This window comes from Phacochoerus africanus, chromosome X (genome assembly GCF_016906955.1).
Source record: "Phacochoerus africanus isolate WHEZ1 chromosome X, ROS_Pafr_v1, whole genome shotgun sequence".
NCBI classification, from domain to species: Eukaryota; Metazoa; Chordata; class Mammalia; order Artiodactyla; family Suidae; genus Phacochoerus; species Phacochoerus africanus.
This window is the reverse complement of record NC_062560.1, coordinates 100,837,658-100,855,779: the sequence shown is the minus strand read 5'-3', so window position 1 is coordinate 100,855,779 and position 18,122 is coordinate 100,837,658. Positions and strand designations below refer to the sequence as shown.

The following is an 18,122-nucleotide window of genomic DNA, read 5'->3' as shown; positions in this document are numbered from 1 at the left end:
AAAATATATACAATGTAATGCCGCATTGCATCTAGATTTTGCAAGAGTCACTTGAAACTTGATTATTATATTGGAGATCCAAGCATTTTTGTTTTAAGACGGTTTATGAATCTCATTTTGCTTGTGTAAACAGCTTTCTGGTAAGGTGATTACTGTAATATGAAACCACTTAAGAATTTTACCCTTTGGAACATGGAAGGACAAATTGAATTTTGGTCTACTAGCATGAGGATGGGATAAAAAACAACCTTCACCTGCTTGCTTAAACTTACCCCAGACTGGAAGCTTTAAGAGATGAGCCTATTTAATTGCCTTCCTCAGTAAAATACACAAGGTTTTACCTTCTCTGATTTTTTTGAATAGATTTCATTAAAAAAGCTTTTTGTAAGGCTTTTTCTTCTCCTCCTTCATTGTCTTTCTCTGTTTTTAAAATGGGGTATAAATGACATATAACATTGTGTTAATTTCAGTTATGCAAACATAATGAGTTGATATTTGTATATATTGTAAAATGAGCATCTCAGCATGATTAGTTAATCACCATAACGGTTACAACTTTGTTTATTTTGTGATCAGAACTTTTAAAATTTACTCTCTTAAGCTTCAAATGCAATACAGTAATGTTGACTGTAGTCATCATGTTGTGCATTATATTCTTTTCCTTGCTTGTAATTTTTAGTGGAGATACAGGATTCCTCTCGGCAAGTAGGACCTGAGAGGTGCCTTACTATCTTTTTTTCTTTCTTTTGAGGGCCACACCCGAGGCATTTGGAAGTTCCCAGGCTAGGGGTCTAATCGGAGCTGTAGCTGCTGGCCTACACCAGGGCCACAGCAATGCAGTATCTGAGCTGAGTATGTGACCTACACCACAGCTCATGGCAACGCTGGATCCTTAACCCACTGAGTGAGGCCAGGGATTGAACCCACATTCTCATGGATATTAGTTGGATTCATTCCTCTGAGCCATGATGGGAACTCCTTAGATCACTTTTATTTTCTTTATGGCTTCTGTGTTTCATGTTAGCCTTTAGAAAGATTTTATTTATACCTTATTAAAAATATATTCTCTCCCATTCAATAGGTTGCCCTTTTATTTTGTTGATAGTTTCCTTTGCTGTGCAAAAGCTTTTAAGTTTGACTAAGTCTCATTTGTTTATTTTTGCTATTATTTCCCCTTTCTGTGGAGACAGATCCAAAAAAATATCACTAAGACCAAGTTAAAGAGTCTATTGCCTTTGCTTTCTTGTAGTTTTATGGTTTAATATCCAAAATGTATAAAGAACTCCTACAACTCAATATAAAAAAAAAACAATTAAAAAATGGGCAGAGAACCTTAAGAGGCGTTTTTCCAAAGGAGACATAGGTTGCCAACAGGCACATGAAAAGATGCTCAACATCACTAATCATCAGGGAAATGCAAATCAAAACCACAATGCAATAGCACCTTACACCTGTCAGAATGGCTATCGTCAAAACAAGAAGAAATAAGAAATGTTGGCAAGATGTAGAGAAAAGGGAACCCTCCTCTACTGTTCGTGGGAATGTAAATTAGTGTAGCTGCTATAGAAAATACTATGGAGGATCTTCAGAAAATTAAAATTAGAGCTATCACAAGATCCAGCAATTCGCTCCTGGGTATTTATCTGAAGAAAATGAAAACACTAATTGGAAGAGATACATGCACTCCAGTGTTCATAGTAGCATTATTCACAATAGCCAAGATATGGAAGCAATGTACCTGTCCATCAATAGATGAATGAATAAAGAAGATGTGGTGTATGTATACACAATAGAACATTAGTCATTAAAAAAATGAAAGAAATTTTGCAATTTGTAACAACTTGGACCTGGAAGGTATTGTGACTAGTGAAATAAGACAGAAAAAGTCAAATATGGTATGTTTTCACTGATATGTGGAATAAAAAAAGAATACAAATGAGCAAATGTAACAAAAGAGGAACAGACTCAAGAGATGCAGAGAACAAACTAGTGGTTAACCAAGGCCAGGGAGTAGAAGGAGGGGCACAATAGGTGAAGGGGATTAAGAGGCACAAATTACTAAGTATAAAATAAGTAAGTTGGAGTTCCCGTCCTGGCGCAGCGGAAACAAATCCGACTAGGAACCATGAGGTTGCGGGTTTGATCCCTGGCCTTGCTCAGTGGATCAAGGAGCCGGCGTTGCTGTGGCTGTGGTGTAGGCGGATAGCTACAGCTCCGATTCGACCCCTAGCCTGGGAACCTCCATATGCCACAGGTGCGGTCCTAGAAAATGCAAAAAGACAAAAAATAAAATAAAATAAGTAAGTTACAAGGATGTAATGTACAACACCAGGAATATAGTTAACTTGAGAGTGTATTTTACAAAAATATTAAATTACTGGAGTTCCCGTCGTGGCGCAGAGGTTAACAGATCCGACTAGGAACCATGAGGTTGCGGGTTCGATCCTTGGCCTTGCTCAGTGGGTTAAGGATCTGGCGTTGCTGTGGCTGTGGTGTAGGCCAGTGGCTACAGCTCCGATTCGACCCCTAGCCTGGAAACCTCCATATGCCGTGGGAAGCGGCCCTCGAAAAGGCAAAAAGACCAAAAAAAAAAAAAATTAAATTACTATGTTGCACACCTGAAATTAATATTGTAAGTTAACTATACTTCTATTAAAAACAAAGAAGAAAATGAAATGCATTTATTGTAATTTGAAAATGTCAATGTGAAATGTGAAAACAACTTTGTATTTTATAATTTTATTTTTGCATATTTCATTGTTTAATCATTTGGGATGTATGTGTGTGTTATAGATGGGACTTCAATTTTTCCCACTAATGTATCCACTTTCCTCAAACCTATTTATTGAGAAGTTGATCTTTCTTGCTAATGATTGCAACTGTCACATTAACCGTAGTTAATCATCATATTTATTTTGATTGGTATTTGGATTCTGTTCTGTTAACCCTTCGGTCTATCCCCAAATTAGTACCACACTGTTATAGTTACTATACCTTAATAGTACATCAAATGGGAAAGTTACTTCCCCCTTATTTTTTTTAAATATTTGGACAACTTTTATGTGTTCACTTCTCCCAGTGAACTATAGATTCAACATGCAAAATATCCATCCCCCTCCATAAAAAATTCTGACCCTTTGCTAATTTGATTGGAGTTGCATTGCATTTCTATATGAATTTTGAGGAAAATTTCTCTCTTTTCAAATAGTGTGTTTGTGTGTCCATGTATCCAGTTATTTGGGTCCTTTATTATTTTATGAACATCAGTACAGTTTTATTTTTTATAAGCCTTTCATATTTCTTTTTAAGTTAATTCCTAGTTATTTGACAAACTGGGTTGGAATATAAGACGTCTATGTCTTCATGGAACTGATTTTCCTGTAGTGGGCATCTTGCTGTGTTAATTTTCCAGTTAATTCTTCTGGACTTTTTATAAAATCGTTCATGTTATCTGTAAACCTTAGTTCATAAAGTGACATCCATGATCTATCAGCAGCGGCATCCTTTTTGAACTTGATAGAAAAGCAGAATCTCTGGACCCATCCCTCATCAACTGACTGAGAAACTGGGGATGGGGCCCAGCAATCTGTGTTCATCTCGCCCTCCAGAGAACTCTGGTACCTACGCAGGTTTGAAGACCACTGATGTAAATAACAATTTTTTTTTTTCTTATCCAAATTTTCATGTCTCACCTCTTTTTTTTTTTTTTTCCTTGCAAGGTGTGTGTGTGTAACAGAGTTCACATTCTGTTATGTAGAATGGATTATGTAGAATGGACTTTGACTGAAGAGGCTGAGACAAATTGCTAACTTTCCAGAGTAAGACTGGGGCAGGGAATGGTGAGAAATTAACTATTCCTTATCCAGGTGAATGGGGGTTGGGGGTGGGAAACAAACAGCCTCAGAGAGAGCTTGATTGATCGAGAAAGATTAAGTATATAATTTAGGTTAAGGATTTTTGGGAGTGATGGAGGGCGGTATGATTCAAAGTGAGACATGCTCTAATGTCTCTCCTATAGATGAGGGTCATAAACACTATGAAATTGCAAGAAATGAAGCCAACTAAGCTTAGCTATTGACCATAAACGTTAGATGAAGTCTAGCCTTTGCCAAAGAGGGCAGCAATTATTAGAAAATCAAAATAGAATTGCATTAATACAAGTGTAATGACTTCAACATTGGTAAAAAAACGAATGAGGCCATTAGCCATCAGTATATCCCAAAGGCATTCCTAAAGCCTATGAAGAGTGTCACCATGAAATGGGACTTCAGTGGATCACATCGAAGAAGGAAGGAGTGGTATTATTGCAAAAGGCAGTGGAACTGCATGGTGTAAGTGTGTGGTATATGCCTATATTAATAAAGAGCAAGATGGGGAGTTCCTGATGTGGCACAGTAGGAAACGAATTCGACTAGCATCCATGAGGACACAGGTTCCATTCCTGGCCTCACTCAGTGAGTTAAGGATCCGGGGTAGCCCTGAGCTGTGGTGTAGGTTGCAGATGCAGCTTGGATCTGGTATTGCTGTGGCTGTAGCGTAGGCCGGCATCTACAGCTCCATTTCGCCCCCTAGCCTAGGAACTTCCATATGCTGTGAGTGCAGTCCTAAAAAGACAAAAAAAATTTTTTTAATAAAAAATTAAAATGTGGGAGTTCCCGTCATGGCGCAGTGGTTAACGAATCTGACTAGGAACCATGAGGTTGTGGGTTCGATCCCTGGCCTTGCTCAGTGGGTTAAGGATCTGGCGTTGCTGTGAGCTGTGGTGTACGTTGCAGACACGGCTCGGATCCCGCATTCCTGTGGCTGTGGTGTAGGCCGGTGGCTGTGGCTCCGATTCGACCCCTAGCCTGGGAACCTCCATATGCCTCGGAAGCGGCCCAAGAAATGGCAAAAAGACAAAAAAAAAAAAAATTAAAATGTGGATAACAAACTATTTCTCAAAGAATACAGTTGTGGCTCTTAAATTTCCAAATTTTGCAAGTTCAAAATTACTTGATTTTTTAGTGATGCTGCTATATATAACTTGATTTTGAGAAATGCAATTATGTATATTTTGCAGGTTTTTAAAAAATTTTGTAGAGATTAGCACTTTTCACTATCAGCTTTTCTTATCACAGTACTAACTTCAAAATTTTGGTTGAAGATGAACGATTATAGAAACTCTTAAAATTTCTTTTATGTAACAATGGTTTGGTTCATAAGCAGGGCTTTCCTTACATGGTGTGAAATTGGCTAGGCATATCTCAAATCTTTATTTTTTAAAGCTGTTAGTTCTTAGGGTAGGAAAGAGAGATCATGGATTTTAATTAAATGCCAAGTCATAAACTGAAATCTCTCTTTGAAATATTATCTAATCCTGTGACAGGTGATTGAGAAATATTAGATTTGAGAATTACTTAAAATAAATGCTTAAGAGTAAAATTGGTTGAACTTATGCAAGAAATCTCAACATTGGGAACAGTCTTGTCAGTTTTATTTCTCATGCTCTAAGTTGAATATTTTAAAACCACAGCTAGGTCTTTGTCAGGTGTGTGCTCTGAGTAATGATTAGTTTCCCTTTTATTCATCAGAGTATTTATGGCCGTGGACAAGTGTGTGTTTTTAATTACAATGTGTGTCTGGTTATATATTTTTCCTGTCTTTTTTTTTTTTTTTTTTAAATGCTGGCCTTTCTATGTCATGTCTTGTCTGCTTATCTACATACTTCTACTTTAGGGTAGAGATACTGTACTTTTTTATTTCTTTCTAATTAAAACGTTTCAGAGGGAAAAGTACAGAGACCAATGTAACAAACACTCATATAATCGCCATTTAGCTATGTAGTGCCTTAACTTTTTTTGCCATTTTTGTTTCAGATCCTTAGCAAAATGTTAGATGCAGGTCCAGTTCCTAGTGTTTCCCTCCCCAATCGCATCCTTCTCCCTTCCTCTCTGGAAGTAATTGCCATTCCAAATTTGTTTATCACTCTCATGAATATGTTTATGCTTTTTCTGTATATGTATGTGTATTATGTGTTATTCTGGTGTTGTCCTATGTGCTTTTGAAATTTATTCTATAGTTTTCTATTTCTTCCGTTTACTTTTTTTTTTTTTTTTTTTGGCTGCATCCTTGACATGTGAAAGTTCCCAGGCCAGGGCTTGAAGCTGCACCACAGCAGTGACAACCCTGGATCTTTAACCCACCGAGCCACCAGGGAACTCCTTCAGTTTACATTTTTAATGTAATGCTTTTCAGATTTACCTGCTCTAGTATCTCCCGTTCTGAAAACAAAACATTAGCTACCTCTATCCTGTATCCCCCTCCATCTACCGCCTTCTTTATATGTCTTCCTAAGAGTTGTGTGTGCTCGTTTCCTCTCTTCATTCTCTCTTGAACCCACAGTAATGAGCCTTTTCTCCACCATTCTGTGTAAACAGCTCTTATCAAAGTGTCCAGTGACCTCCAGGTTCCTACACTGAGTCGTTATTTTCCATTCTTGCTTAACCCTCCAGCAGCATCTGGCACACTTGGTTGCTCCTTTCTTCTTGTGACACTTTAGTTTACCTTCTGGATTACTCTACCTCCCTGGCTTTCGTCCTAACTCCTGGCGACTCCTTCTTACGCCTTTTGAAGCATTCTCAATATTTTTTTTATTTTGAAATAAATCAAACAGAAAAGTATACAATAAAAAGTGATTATCTTGTGATGATCGTTGTACAACTATAAATGTAATAAAATGCATTGAGTAATAAAAAAAATAACATTCATGGGTTTATGACTCAAAAAAAAAAAAAAGGAAAGTGACCATCTCTCCCTGCTTTCTCTTTAAAACCCATCTTCCCTCTTACTAATAAAAAATAGAAACAGGCTTCATTTGTGTGTTTGTGAATTTCATAGGTGGAAGCAGTGCCTCATTTTAAATGTCAATTATTTGTTTATTAATGATTTGTGTTTTGTATGCACTTTGCATTTATATTATTTGCTCACTTTTACTATAGTATTATACTGGTTTTACTGCTTAAGTGGGTGTGTTTCTGTGTGAAAGTTAAAATCATTAACTCTTTGTTGTCTGTCCTGTGTATTGTGAATTTTTTTTCCTAGTTTATCAAATGCCGTTTGACTTTGTGGTATTTTTGAAGTATAGAGTTCTAATTTTTTGCTGCAGTCAGATTTTACAGTTTTTTCCTAATTCCTGGTTTCTGGGTGCTACTTACCTTTTCCACTGAATCATTATAAATAATCTAAACGTGGGTTCCCTTTGGTACTGCTTCAAAGCTTCCTTTGTTACCTTTAAATCTTCAATCTATTTGGAATTGATTTAGTGTATGAAGCGCAGTAGTGTACAACCTATTTATTTTTCTAAGTGACTACCTGATTGTACCCCAATCGTTTAATCATCTCTATTTCTCATACTCACTTGAAGGCCAACTTCACTGTAGAATAATTCCTTAATGTATTTGAATTCCTCACAAGTTCTTAAAGGTATTCATTTTTATTTTTCAAACCACTGCAGTATAGTTCTCCCCACTCATACTGAACAATTTTTTTTTTTTTTTTTTGGTCACTACTGTGGCATATGAAAGTCTCCGGCCAGGGATCCAACCCACACCACAGCAGTGACAATGCTGGATCCTTAACCCACTGAGCCACCAGGGAACTCCAAACTACTCTTGAAAAAAAGGTCACCGTTGACTTTATAGCTGTCAAATCATTTAGCTGTATCTTACTTGGTCTGGGCAGAACTTGAAACAGTTGAATACCCGACCACTCTTCTTCTGAACTACCCTTCTTCTTTTCACAATTCTCTTAGTTTCCCTCCTACCTATTGTCTCTTATTATTTTTTAATGGCTGCACCTGCAGCATATGGACGTTCACAGGCCAGGGATTGAGTCCAAGCTACGTCTATGACTTAACAGCAGTTGCGATGATGCCAGATCCTTCAACCCACTGTGCCAGGCTGGGGATCAAACCCAAGCCTCTGCAACAACCCAAGCAGCTGCAGTCAGATTCTTTTTTTTTTTTTGTCTTTTTATCTTTTTGCCTTTTCTAGGGCCACTCCCACAGCATTTGGAGGTTCCCAGTCTAGGGGTCTAATCAGAGCTGTAGCTGCTGGTCTACACCACAGCCACAGCAATGCCAGATCCAAGCCGTGTCTGCGACCTACACCACAGCTCATGGCAATGCTGGATCCTTAACTCGCTGAGCAATGCCAGGGATCGAACCAGCAACCTCATGGTTCCTAGTTGGATTCATTAACTACCGGGCCACGAGACGGGATCTCCTGCAGTCAGATTCTTAACACACTGCACCACAGTGGTTACTTTGTCTTCCTCTGTTTCTTGCACAAAAGTGTTCTTAGGATTAATCTTTTCCTGGCAGAGATTAATATTTCCCAGTCTCACCACTTGAGCTATTACTAAACTGGCTAAATATGCCTATATTTTCATTTCTACTTCCAACCTAAATCTAGACCTGTATTTCTTTTTTTGTTGTTGTTGTTGTAGTTGTTGTTGTTGTTGCTGTTGCTATTTCTTGGGCCGCTCCCTCGGCATATGGAGGTTCCCAGGCTAGGGGTTGAATCGGAGCTGTAGCCACCGGCCTACGCCAGAGCCACAGCAACGCGGGATCCGAGCCGCGTCTGCAACCTACACCACAGCTCATGGCAACGCCGGGTCCTTAACCCACTGAGCAAGGGCAGGGACCGAACCCACAACCTCATGGTTCCTAGTCGGATTCGTTAACCACTGCGCCACGACGGGAACTCCTAGACCTGTATTTCTGATTTTCTGCTAGATACCATAGGGTGTGCCCTGGGTTACTTCCATTTGTCTATACAAACCATTGTTCTTTTCAATATTTTTCCTTCTTTCTCTACTCTGCTTTACTTGATATCATCACCATTTCCCCTTGTTAACTAAATAGACTTTTATCTTTGGTATGTCTCCTTATTCCTTTAAGATCTGTCTGTGATCTGTCATAAGTCCTAGTTCTCCCTGGCTATCCCAGTAGTCCTTGTCTTTGCTCTCATTTCATGCCTACACTTTGGAAGTAGTTTCTCAATGGTCTTCATACTACCATTCTCTGTCTCTGAACCACCCCCAACATTGCAGGCAGTGTTAATTTTCTAATACATTTATTTGATCATATGAACTTCCTGGTTAAAAACAGTCGGTTTCATTTACATCAGTGCGTTTATTTCAAATGCATTAATCACATGCATTTATTTCCTGTCTCTTGCTAATTCCATTAAAATGAGAGAAATTAAGTGGAAAAATTCAAAATGACAAAGAAAGCAGGAGGGGGAACACTGACAGATGTAAGGTTGAAACTGATTTTTTACTTAGAGGAAAGGAAATTACAGCTTCAATATCTTCCACTACATGAACTTTTTTGGGAGAAACCAACTCATTCTTCCCATGGAGCTCCTAATATTTCAAGACTTGGAGGCACCTAATGGGAAGGCAGGAATGAGTCATGAGATTGAAAACATGGGCTGTTCCTTGAAAGCTCTTAAAATAAATGGCTGACGTCTCATGTACCATCACCTCTTTTGTGCTCCTCTGGAGACCAGAGGTTTTTATCTGGAGAATTTGATGAGCGAGCCCCTCAGAGATCCAGGTGCCGCTGTGGGATTGCTGGAAACAGTGGGATTAAGGGAAAGTTTGCCTACCTAATTTTGGGACCTATATGTTCTACCCTAGATGTAGTGGGCGAAAAGTTTCATGAATTAATTATTTTCACATTCCTAGATTCCTAATAGTAATCTAGATACAGTTGTTCTTTCTCTTGGCATGTCTTCTAAAACATTGCGTAGCCAAAACAAAATTACAATTTCTCAACATCTCAAAATTCTCTCCCTGGTTAAACATTTTTAGAAAAGGTAAGTCAAAGGTCAGATGACTTTGAGATGATTAAAATTTTTTAATTTCTTTAGGCTGCCCAATTTCTTTACTTGTAATAACAGGATTATAAGCAGAGAAGTAGGATTGTGAAAATAAATATGAATGCTATGTTGTCATTTGATTTGATTCTTTTTTAGAGTTATGAAGACCCAAGAAAATAGAGTACAGTTGCCCCTTGAGCAACACAGGAGTTAGGGGCCCGGACCCCCAAGCACTTGAAAATCCATATAGTGCTTTGTCTGCCTCAAAAACAAAGGAATTAGTAAATGATTCACCCAAGGGCAGGAAGTTGAAACAGTTTGGACAGAATCAGCACTCAGACCCTAGTTCTTTTTATCCCATGTAATGTGCTATCTAATAGAACACAAAATGTTTCCCACACTTAGTTAATTTAAAGCTCAGTAAAATGAAAATGCAGATACCGTTTATTGGAAAAAAAAAATCTACATATAAGTGGACCTGCACAGTTCAAACCTGTGTAGTTCAAGGGTCAGCTGTACTTTTTTACCTTCTACTTCTTTTGCTTTTGCCCCAAATTAAGGGGCAGGTGAAGGCAGGGAATAATGAAGAAAACCTTTTTTTCTGTAGCTTAATTATTTTAGGTTTTCACATAGTTTTATAACAAATATAATTATATGAACAGACTAAATTGGATACTATACATTTTTTTATCTTTCCAATGCAATATATTGATTTTATTAACAAGAAATATTTCCATAAATTATACATTTTTGCTTCCCAATGTATTTGAAATTAATAGACTACATTAAGTATACTCTATATCTCCAATGCAAAGCATCCACATTACTAAAAACAAATGCGTTATCATTTACTACCCCCTCACGGGCTCTTTTCCAATAAAAAACAACCATTCCTATCCCTATTACCTATTTTATATCTCTAAGTTAGGTTTTAAAATATATCTTTCTATCCTTAATTTTGACCAACCACTTCTAAAATCGTGTGCCCTCGCAATGAGATCCTGCTGTATAGCACTGGGAACTGTATCTAGTCGCTTGTAGTGGAGCATGATGGAGGATGATGTGAGAAAAAGAATGTGTATATGTATAGATATGTGACTGGGTCACTTTGCTGTACAGTAGAAAATTGACAAAACACTGTAAACCAGCTATAATGGAAAAAATAAAAATCATTTTTAAAAAACTAAACCACAACAACAATAAATAAATAAAATTGTGGGCCCTGCATATGGGCTTCTCAGGCCTCAAGTTCCCCTCATAACACGGGATTTATTGCTGTCTCTGAATCTTCTTGGCAAACTCTTGGCTTCTAACTTCTCTTGTTGAACCCAACTTTACACAGACTCTTCAGGTCTTCTGACTCTCATTTAATCCAACTTCCTGTATACATGGCTGTTTTTCTGTAAACACTGTTTGGCTAATGATGTCACACAAAGTCGGTCAATGCTATTTAATGATACAGTATTGAATTTTGTTGAATGTTGACTATTGCAAGCTCAGTTTCTTTTCATAAGTTATAATATGGATATTAGTGTACGTGGGCATACATTTTGCCTTTCTATTGCAAAATATGTAAAATATTACAAAGGTAGCATAATTTGACATTTCTCATATTGATTTTCATAATAAATATTGACTTCTTTTCCTCCTGAACAGGTCATTATCCAACTTTTAGAGGTGATGGATCATCTGCATAGAGGGGAATCAGTTGCTGCAATACTCCGTAACCGGTACATTTATGGAAGCAATTTGCTTTATGTTCTATAATGTCTCTCCTGCTTATTTATTTATCTAACATAATTTGTACTCAATAAATATTTGTTGAAGGAGTTCCCTTCATGGCTGAGTGGTTAACGAACCTGATTAGGAACCATGACGATGCAGGTTCGATCCCTGGCCTCGCTCAGTGGGTTAAGGATCCGGCATTGCTGTGGTGTAGGTCACAGATGCGGCTGGGATCCTGAGTTGCTGTGGCTCTGGTGTAGGCTGGCAGCTACAGCTCTGATGAGATCTCTAGCCTGGGAACCTCCATATGCCATGGGTGTGGCCCTAAAAGGGAAATAAAATAAATAATAAAAAATAAATATTTGTTGAATACCTGGCATAAAATAAAACCATTTGCTATATGAGTGAATAAAAGAATGAGTGACAAAGAAATGAAACAAAGCGCATGTTAATGGCTGTGTGTTCTGAGCAAATGAAAAAATAGAAAATATAATTAGAAATCAAAATCGGTATAAATTGTGAACACCTGGAATTCAGTCAGTGGCGTTCTTGATTTGAATTTTTAGTTTTAAAGCATATCAATGAATAAATACTGGCATTCATTGCTTACAAATAGATGTTTCAACAAAGTATTTTTTAAAATAGTGTTGCTCTGTGATTGTGTATACATTTATGTTATTTAAAGTTCCATTTAAAACTTTTTCAGGAAGTTATGAGAAATTCAGAGCTTCCTCTGATAATTTAGGATTTTAAATTTGTGATTTAAAGAAACACGCTTTTACTTTGTAGGTGTGAACGAGTATCCCCTATTTCCAATAGTTTAATTATACAATTTGGGTGAAATATTTGAGATAATATGCTGGGATTGTCTATATCATGGTTCTGACAGTTACTAGTGTAGTCTTGGTTAAGTTTCTTAATTGCTTTGTGCCTTTACTTCCCCATCTCTGAATTGCGGATAATGATAATACCTATATCTCAAGATTGTTTTGAGGATTAAATAAGTATCTATGGGGGGTGTGTGTGTGTGTGGAGAGGTGGAGAGCGAGAAGGAGAAGGGGGAAGAGAGAGAGAGAGAGCGCAAGAGCCTAGTAAATACTATGTGGTATATCATTGCTTGTGTTGAAATATAAATGTGGGATTTTAACTATTTTGAAAGTGTACCAGAGTTCCCGTCGTGGCACAATGGTTAAGGAATCTGACTAGGAACCATGAGGTTGCAAGTTGAATCCCTGGCCTCGCTCAGTGGGTTAAGGATCCAGCGTTGCCATGAGCTGTCGTGTAGGTCTCAGAAGTGGCTCAGATCCCTAATTGCTTTGGCTGTGGTGTAGGCTGGCAGCTGCAGCTCCGATTTGACCCCCTAGCCTGGCAACCTCATATGCCACAGGTGCAGCCCTAAAAAGCAAAAAAAAAAAAAAAAAAAAAAACCCACAAAAAAATAAAAAAAATAAGATACAGGCTCATATACCATAAGACTTAAAACACCTTCTGGAGTTCCCGTCGTGGCGCAGTGGTTAACGAATTCGACTAGGAACCATGAGGTTGTGGGTTCGATCCCTGCCCTTGCTCAGTGGGTTAACGATCCGGAGTTGCTGTGAGCTGTGGTGTAGGCTGCATACACGGTTTGGATCCCGTGTTACTGTGGCTGTGGTGTAGGCCGGCAGCTGCAGCTCCACTTCGACCCCTAGCCTGGGAACCTCCATATGCCGCGGGAGCAGCCCAAGAAATAGCAAAAAGACAAAACAAAAACAAAAACAAAAACCTTCTTAGTTGATGGAATTTTAATATGAGTTTTAAATATAGTTGGATATAAGATAAGAATGAAAAACCAATAACTTTTATCTATATCAGAAATAGCCATTTAAAATATACAATGGGAAATAATTCATTTACGAAAGCCACAAAACATAAATATTTAGTAATAACCCCAACAAAAATTTCTGGGACCCATATGAAGAAAATTTTTTCAATGTAATAGAGATAGGAAAGAAGGTATTTTTTAAATGGAGGTGGAGAAATAGACATACCATGGTCCTCCATTAAAAGACTAAAATTTGGGAAGTTCCCACTGGGGTGCAACAGGATGGGCAGTGTCCCTGGAGCAGAGGGACACAGGTTTGTTACCAACCTGGCTCATTGGGTTAAGGATCCCAGCATGTAGGCTGCAACTGTGGCTTGGATCTGACCCCTGACCCAGGAACTCCATATGCCACAGGGTGGCCTAAAAAGAAAGAAAAAAAAAGAGACCCATGGCATGTGGAGGTTTCCAGGCTAGAGGTCGAATCGGAGCTGTAGCTACAGGCCTACGCCACAGCCACAGCAACACAGGATGCAAGCTGCGTCTGTGACCTAATCACAGCTCATGGCAACACTGGATCCTTAACCCACTGAGGCCAGAGATCAAACCTGTGTCCTCATGGATCTAGTCAGATTTGTTTTCGCTGAGCCACGATGGGAACTCCAATTTGTTCTGTCTAAAATGCAACAAACATTTGTTGTGTAATTGCTAAGTGTTAAATACTTTCATATGCTAAAATATGATGAAAAGTAATGAATCTTTGTTCTCATTGAACTTATATTTTGATGAAGGTTGGGGTGGGGTCAGATAAAAACCAAATATATATATGTATACACACACACACATATGAAATTTGCTATGAAAAGTTAATAAATAGGTAGAAAGATAAAGAATTAAGAGTGGAAGGTGGCAGTGCAGAAGAGCACTATAATAGCTCTTATTCGTCTTAGATATTTTTTGTCTTACGATCTACTATTCATCGTACATTTTACCCTATTTGAAATTTTATTCCAGTGATTCGTGAGGTACCGAGAGAGGTCAGCCATATGTGGCTTGCTTTGCTGCAAACAGCATCTAAATATGAATATCATCTTTATGTGCACTTTAGGGTAACATCAGGGAGGGCAGATTTTGGTAAGAGTCACCCAACTGGTGTTGCAGTGGTGGTGTGTTCTGATAGGGTTTCTAGCTGTGATAAGGATTTCTGCAATGAGGTATAAAGCTCTGATAGTGTTCTAGTTTTCTAAAAGTACCCTTTGATAAATAAAACACAGTACGTAATATTGTCTGGTATTTGTAATACAGGGAAGAGAGTGCCAAACACTATATAGTCAGATTTTCATCCCTTTAACAAATATTATGCACCACTTACTTTGCAAGGTGTTAGGGGTATGGCATGGTTCTCTGCCAGTTAGGTGACTATTGTAGTAGTCAAAAAAAGAATTGAGGAGAGTCTGCCCAAATGTGATGGCAGTGGGAATGAAGAAGAAGGGAGGGAATAGAGTTATGAAATATTTAGGGATAAATTTAACAATACTTGGCATACAACTAGATTCTTCTCACTCTAATTAAAGTGATTTTTAAAATTACTTGTCTGATGGAAACAACCTAAATGTCCATCAACAGATCATTGGATTAAGAAGATGTGGTATATATACACAATGGAATACTACTCAGCCATAAAAAAGAACAAAATAATGCCATGTGCAGCAACATGGATGGAACTAGAGACTCTCATGCTACCATATGATTTCACTTATATCTGGAATCTCATATAGGACACAGATGAACCTTTCCACAGAAAAGAAAATCATAGATGTGGAGAACAGACTTGTGCTTGCCGAGGGGGAGGGAATGGGATGTGTTGGGAGTTTGGGGTTAGTAGATGGAAACTACTGCCTTCGGAATGGATAAGCAATGAGATCCTGCTGTATAGCACTGGGAACTATAACTAGTCACTTATGATGGATCATGATAATGTGAGAAAAAAGAATCTATACATGTATGTGTAACTGGGTCACTTTGCTGCACAGTAGGAAACTGACAACACTGTAAACCAGCTATAACGGAAAAAATAAAAATCATTATAAAATGGCTATAGGGAGTTCCAAAAAATAATAAAATAAAAATAAATAAATAAAACTACCTGTCTAATAACGTGGTCTAGACTTCCCTTTCCTGTCTCAGACTATTAAAATACTACCTGTCCCTCAAGACCCAGGTCAAATTCCATGTCCTATCTATCAGCCTTCCTTGATCAGTGCAGGCAGATGATCAGGAAGGTCTCTTTGCTTCTGAACCCTGTTTTTTTTTTTTCCTCCTGCAATGAATTTTATCACATTCGGTTTTGCATTGAAATAATTTGAGCATGTCTTTGTTTACAGCATCATATAAGGGAGCTCTTTCACAGAGTGACTACTTGTATCCAATGTATATTTATATCATATTGTATATAATGCATGGTTGTGTACATAATAAGCATTCATTAATATTTGTAGAAGTTAACGTTTATCGACAATTGTTCCTGATGATTTCATTTGGTAAAATTGTTTGGGATGGTTTTGTTTCCCACAGTCAACTCTTACTAATAGTTAAGTAATTGAATATTAAACGACAATCATTAAAACTGTAAAATAGACTAACAAAATTATTACAGATTCTAGGAATAAGTATAGACTTTTACTGGTTTAATATATAATCATGTCTTTTTATTCTTTTTAGAAGTTTTGGTGTTTTTTTTTTTTTTTGTCTTTTAAGGGCCACACCTATGGCATATGGAGGTTCCCAGACTAGGGGTCAAATTGGAGCTGCAGCTACTGGCCTATGCCACAGCCACAGCAACCCAGGATCCAAGCCATGTGTGCGACCTACACCATAGCTCACAGCAATGCTGGATCCTTAACCCACTGAGTGAGACCAGGGATTGAACCTACATCCTCATGGATCCTAGTTAGGTTTGTTAACCACTGACCACGACAGGAACTCCTAAATTTGTTTTTAATAAAGTATAGTTGATTTACAATGTTGTGTCAATTTCTGCTATACAGCAAAGTGACCCAGTCATTCATATACTTTTTCTCCTACTATTTTCCCTCATGTTCTATCACAAGAGATTGGACATAGTTCCCCATGCTATACAGTAGACCTCATTGCTTGTCCATTGTAAATGTAGTAGTTTGCATCTACTAACCCCAAACTCCCAGTCCATCCCACTCCCTCCCCTTCCCCCTTGCAACCACAAGTCTGTTCTCTATGTCTGTGAGTTTGTTTCTGTTTTGTACATAGGTTCATTTGTGCTGTATTTTAGAGTTCATGTGTAAGTTATATCACATGGTACTTGTCTTTCTCTTTCAAACTTAATTCACTTCATATGAGAATCTCTAATTGCATCCATGTTGCTTCAAATGGTATTATTTTGTTCCTTTTTATGGCTGAGTAGTATTCCATTGTATATATGTACCACATCTTCTTAACCCATTCATCTGTCAGTTGACATTTAGGTTGTTTCTGTGTCTTGACTATTGTGAATAGCATTGCTCTGAACATATGGGTGCATGTATCTTTTTGTGTATTTTTGTCTGGATATATGCCCAGGAATTGGATTGCTGGATCATATGGTAGTTCTATATTATAATTACTTCTTAATAGTATGTGATGTCAAGGGAATCCAGTGATTTCATTCTGGTCAAGTGATATTTTAAAATATTTAGCCTTTTCTCTTTGTCAAGCACTGTCCTCATCAGTAAAATTGAAGGACTGGAAGGTCTCAGTCTTCCTTTTGGTTTTAAAAGTCTGGAATTATTTCTTTAAACCTAAGCACATAGTAGGTGATAAATAAACACATCTTTGATTAACCTTGAGGATGATCTATCATCAAAGATAAGTCCTTTTATTACTGTTTTCACAATTTGTCTTTATAAACTTCCATGAAGATATGATTTTCTATACTTTTAAAGATTAAAAATTTATGAGGATCTAGTTTTAACTTTGCTAAATTAAGGGAATCAATGATTAAAAAAAGTTAAATTTTAGGCTAGAAGATGCGTGTAAGGATTACAATATGAGGGTAATGCACATATTTCTGAGGCCAGTTGCAATTTATACAATGGATTTTATTTTGGCTAAGAAATTCTGTAGGTCTTAATACCCATTATTATTGTTACATTATATTGCAGTAGGTGCATGTTTGTCAGCATGTTCCTTTCACTGAAAAAAAAATGCATATCTTTATACAAAGGACATGAACTTGATAGTAATGTTGCATATTTGATCTTTCCAGAGGAATGTCCAGGCCATAGAAAGTGTTTCTGTTTCTGGAAAAAGGAATTACTACCCTGATTCCTCTTCCTCTTTCAATGTCTTGAATGTTCCTGTTGATAATTCTGTATGTATTCTCCCTAGTCTTTCTGGGACATTTCCTCTGTAGCCATTACCTCAATCCCAAACTCTAAGTGAAGATCTTAAAGTGTTTATTTCAATTTAACTTTTAAATCTTTTTCAGGCATCAGAAACTAAAAAGGTCTGTATTCCTCTTTCCATGAGTTTGTTCACTTGTTTTGACTCTACAAGGAATACACATTTATTATAGAACACTTAAAAGTAGCAAATTATATACATATATACAGGGGAAAATAATCAAAAGTAACTTTACTAACCCCTTTAATGCATTTTCACTTTAGTCTTTTGGTGAATTTTATTTTATTTATTTATTTTTCTGTCTTTTTAGGGCCACACCC

General features: G+C 37.4%; 1 protein-coding gene across 2 annotated transcripts in view; it reads left to right on the top strand.

Moving 5' to 3' along the window:
* KLHL13 (kelch like family member 13) overlaps nucleotides 1-18,122 on the top strand; it is a 204,436-nt gene that overhangs the window by 64,654 nt on the left and 121,660 nt on the right. For both annotated transcript variants that reach the window (XM_047765100.1, XM_047765097.1), the window contains exon 2: nucleotides 11,520-11,593. In XM_047765100.1, coding sequence (XP_047621056.1) covers nucleotides 11,544-11,593 — 50 coding nt within the window. In that variant the 5' untranslated portion in view covers nucleotides 11,520-11,543. The remainder of the gene's footprint in view (nucleotides 1-11,519; nucleotides 11,594-18,122) is intronic.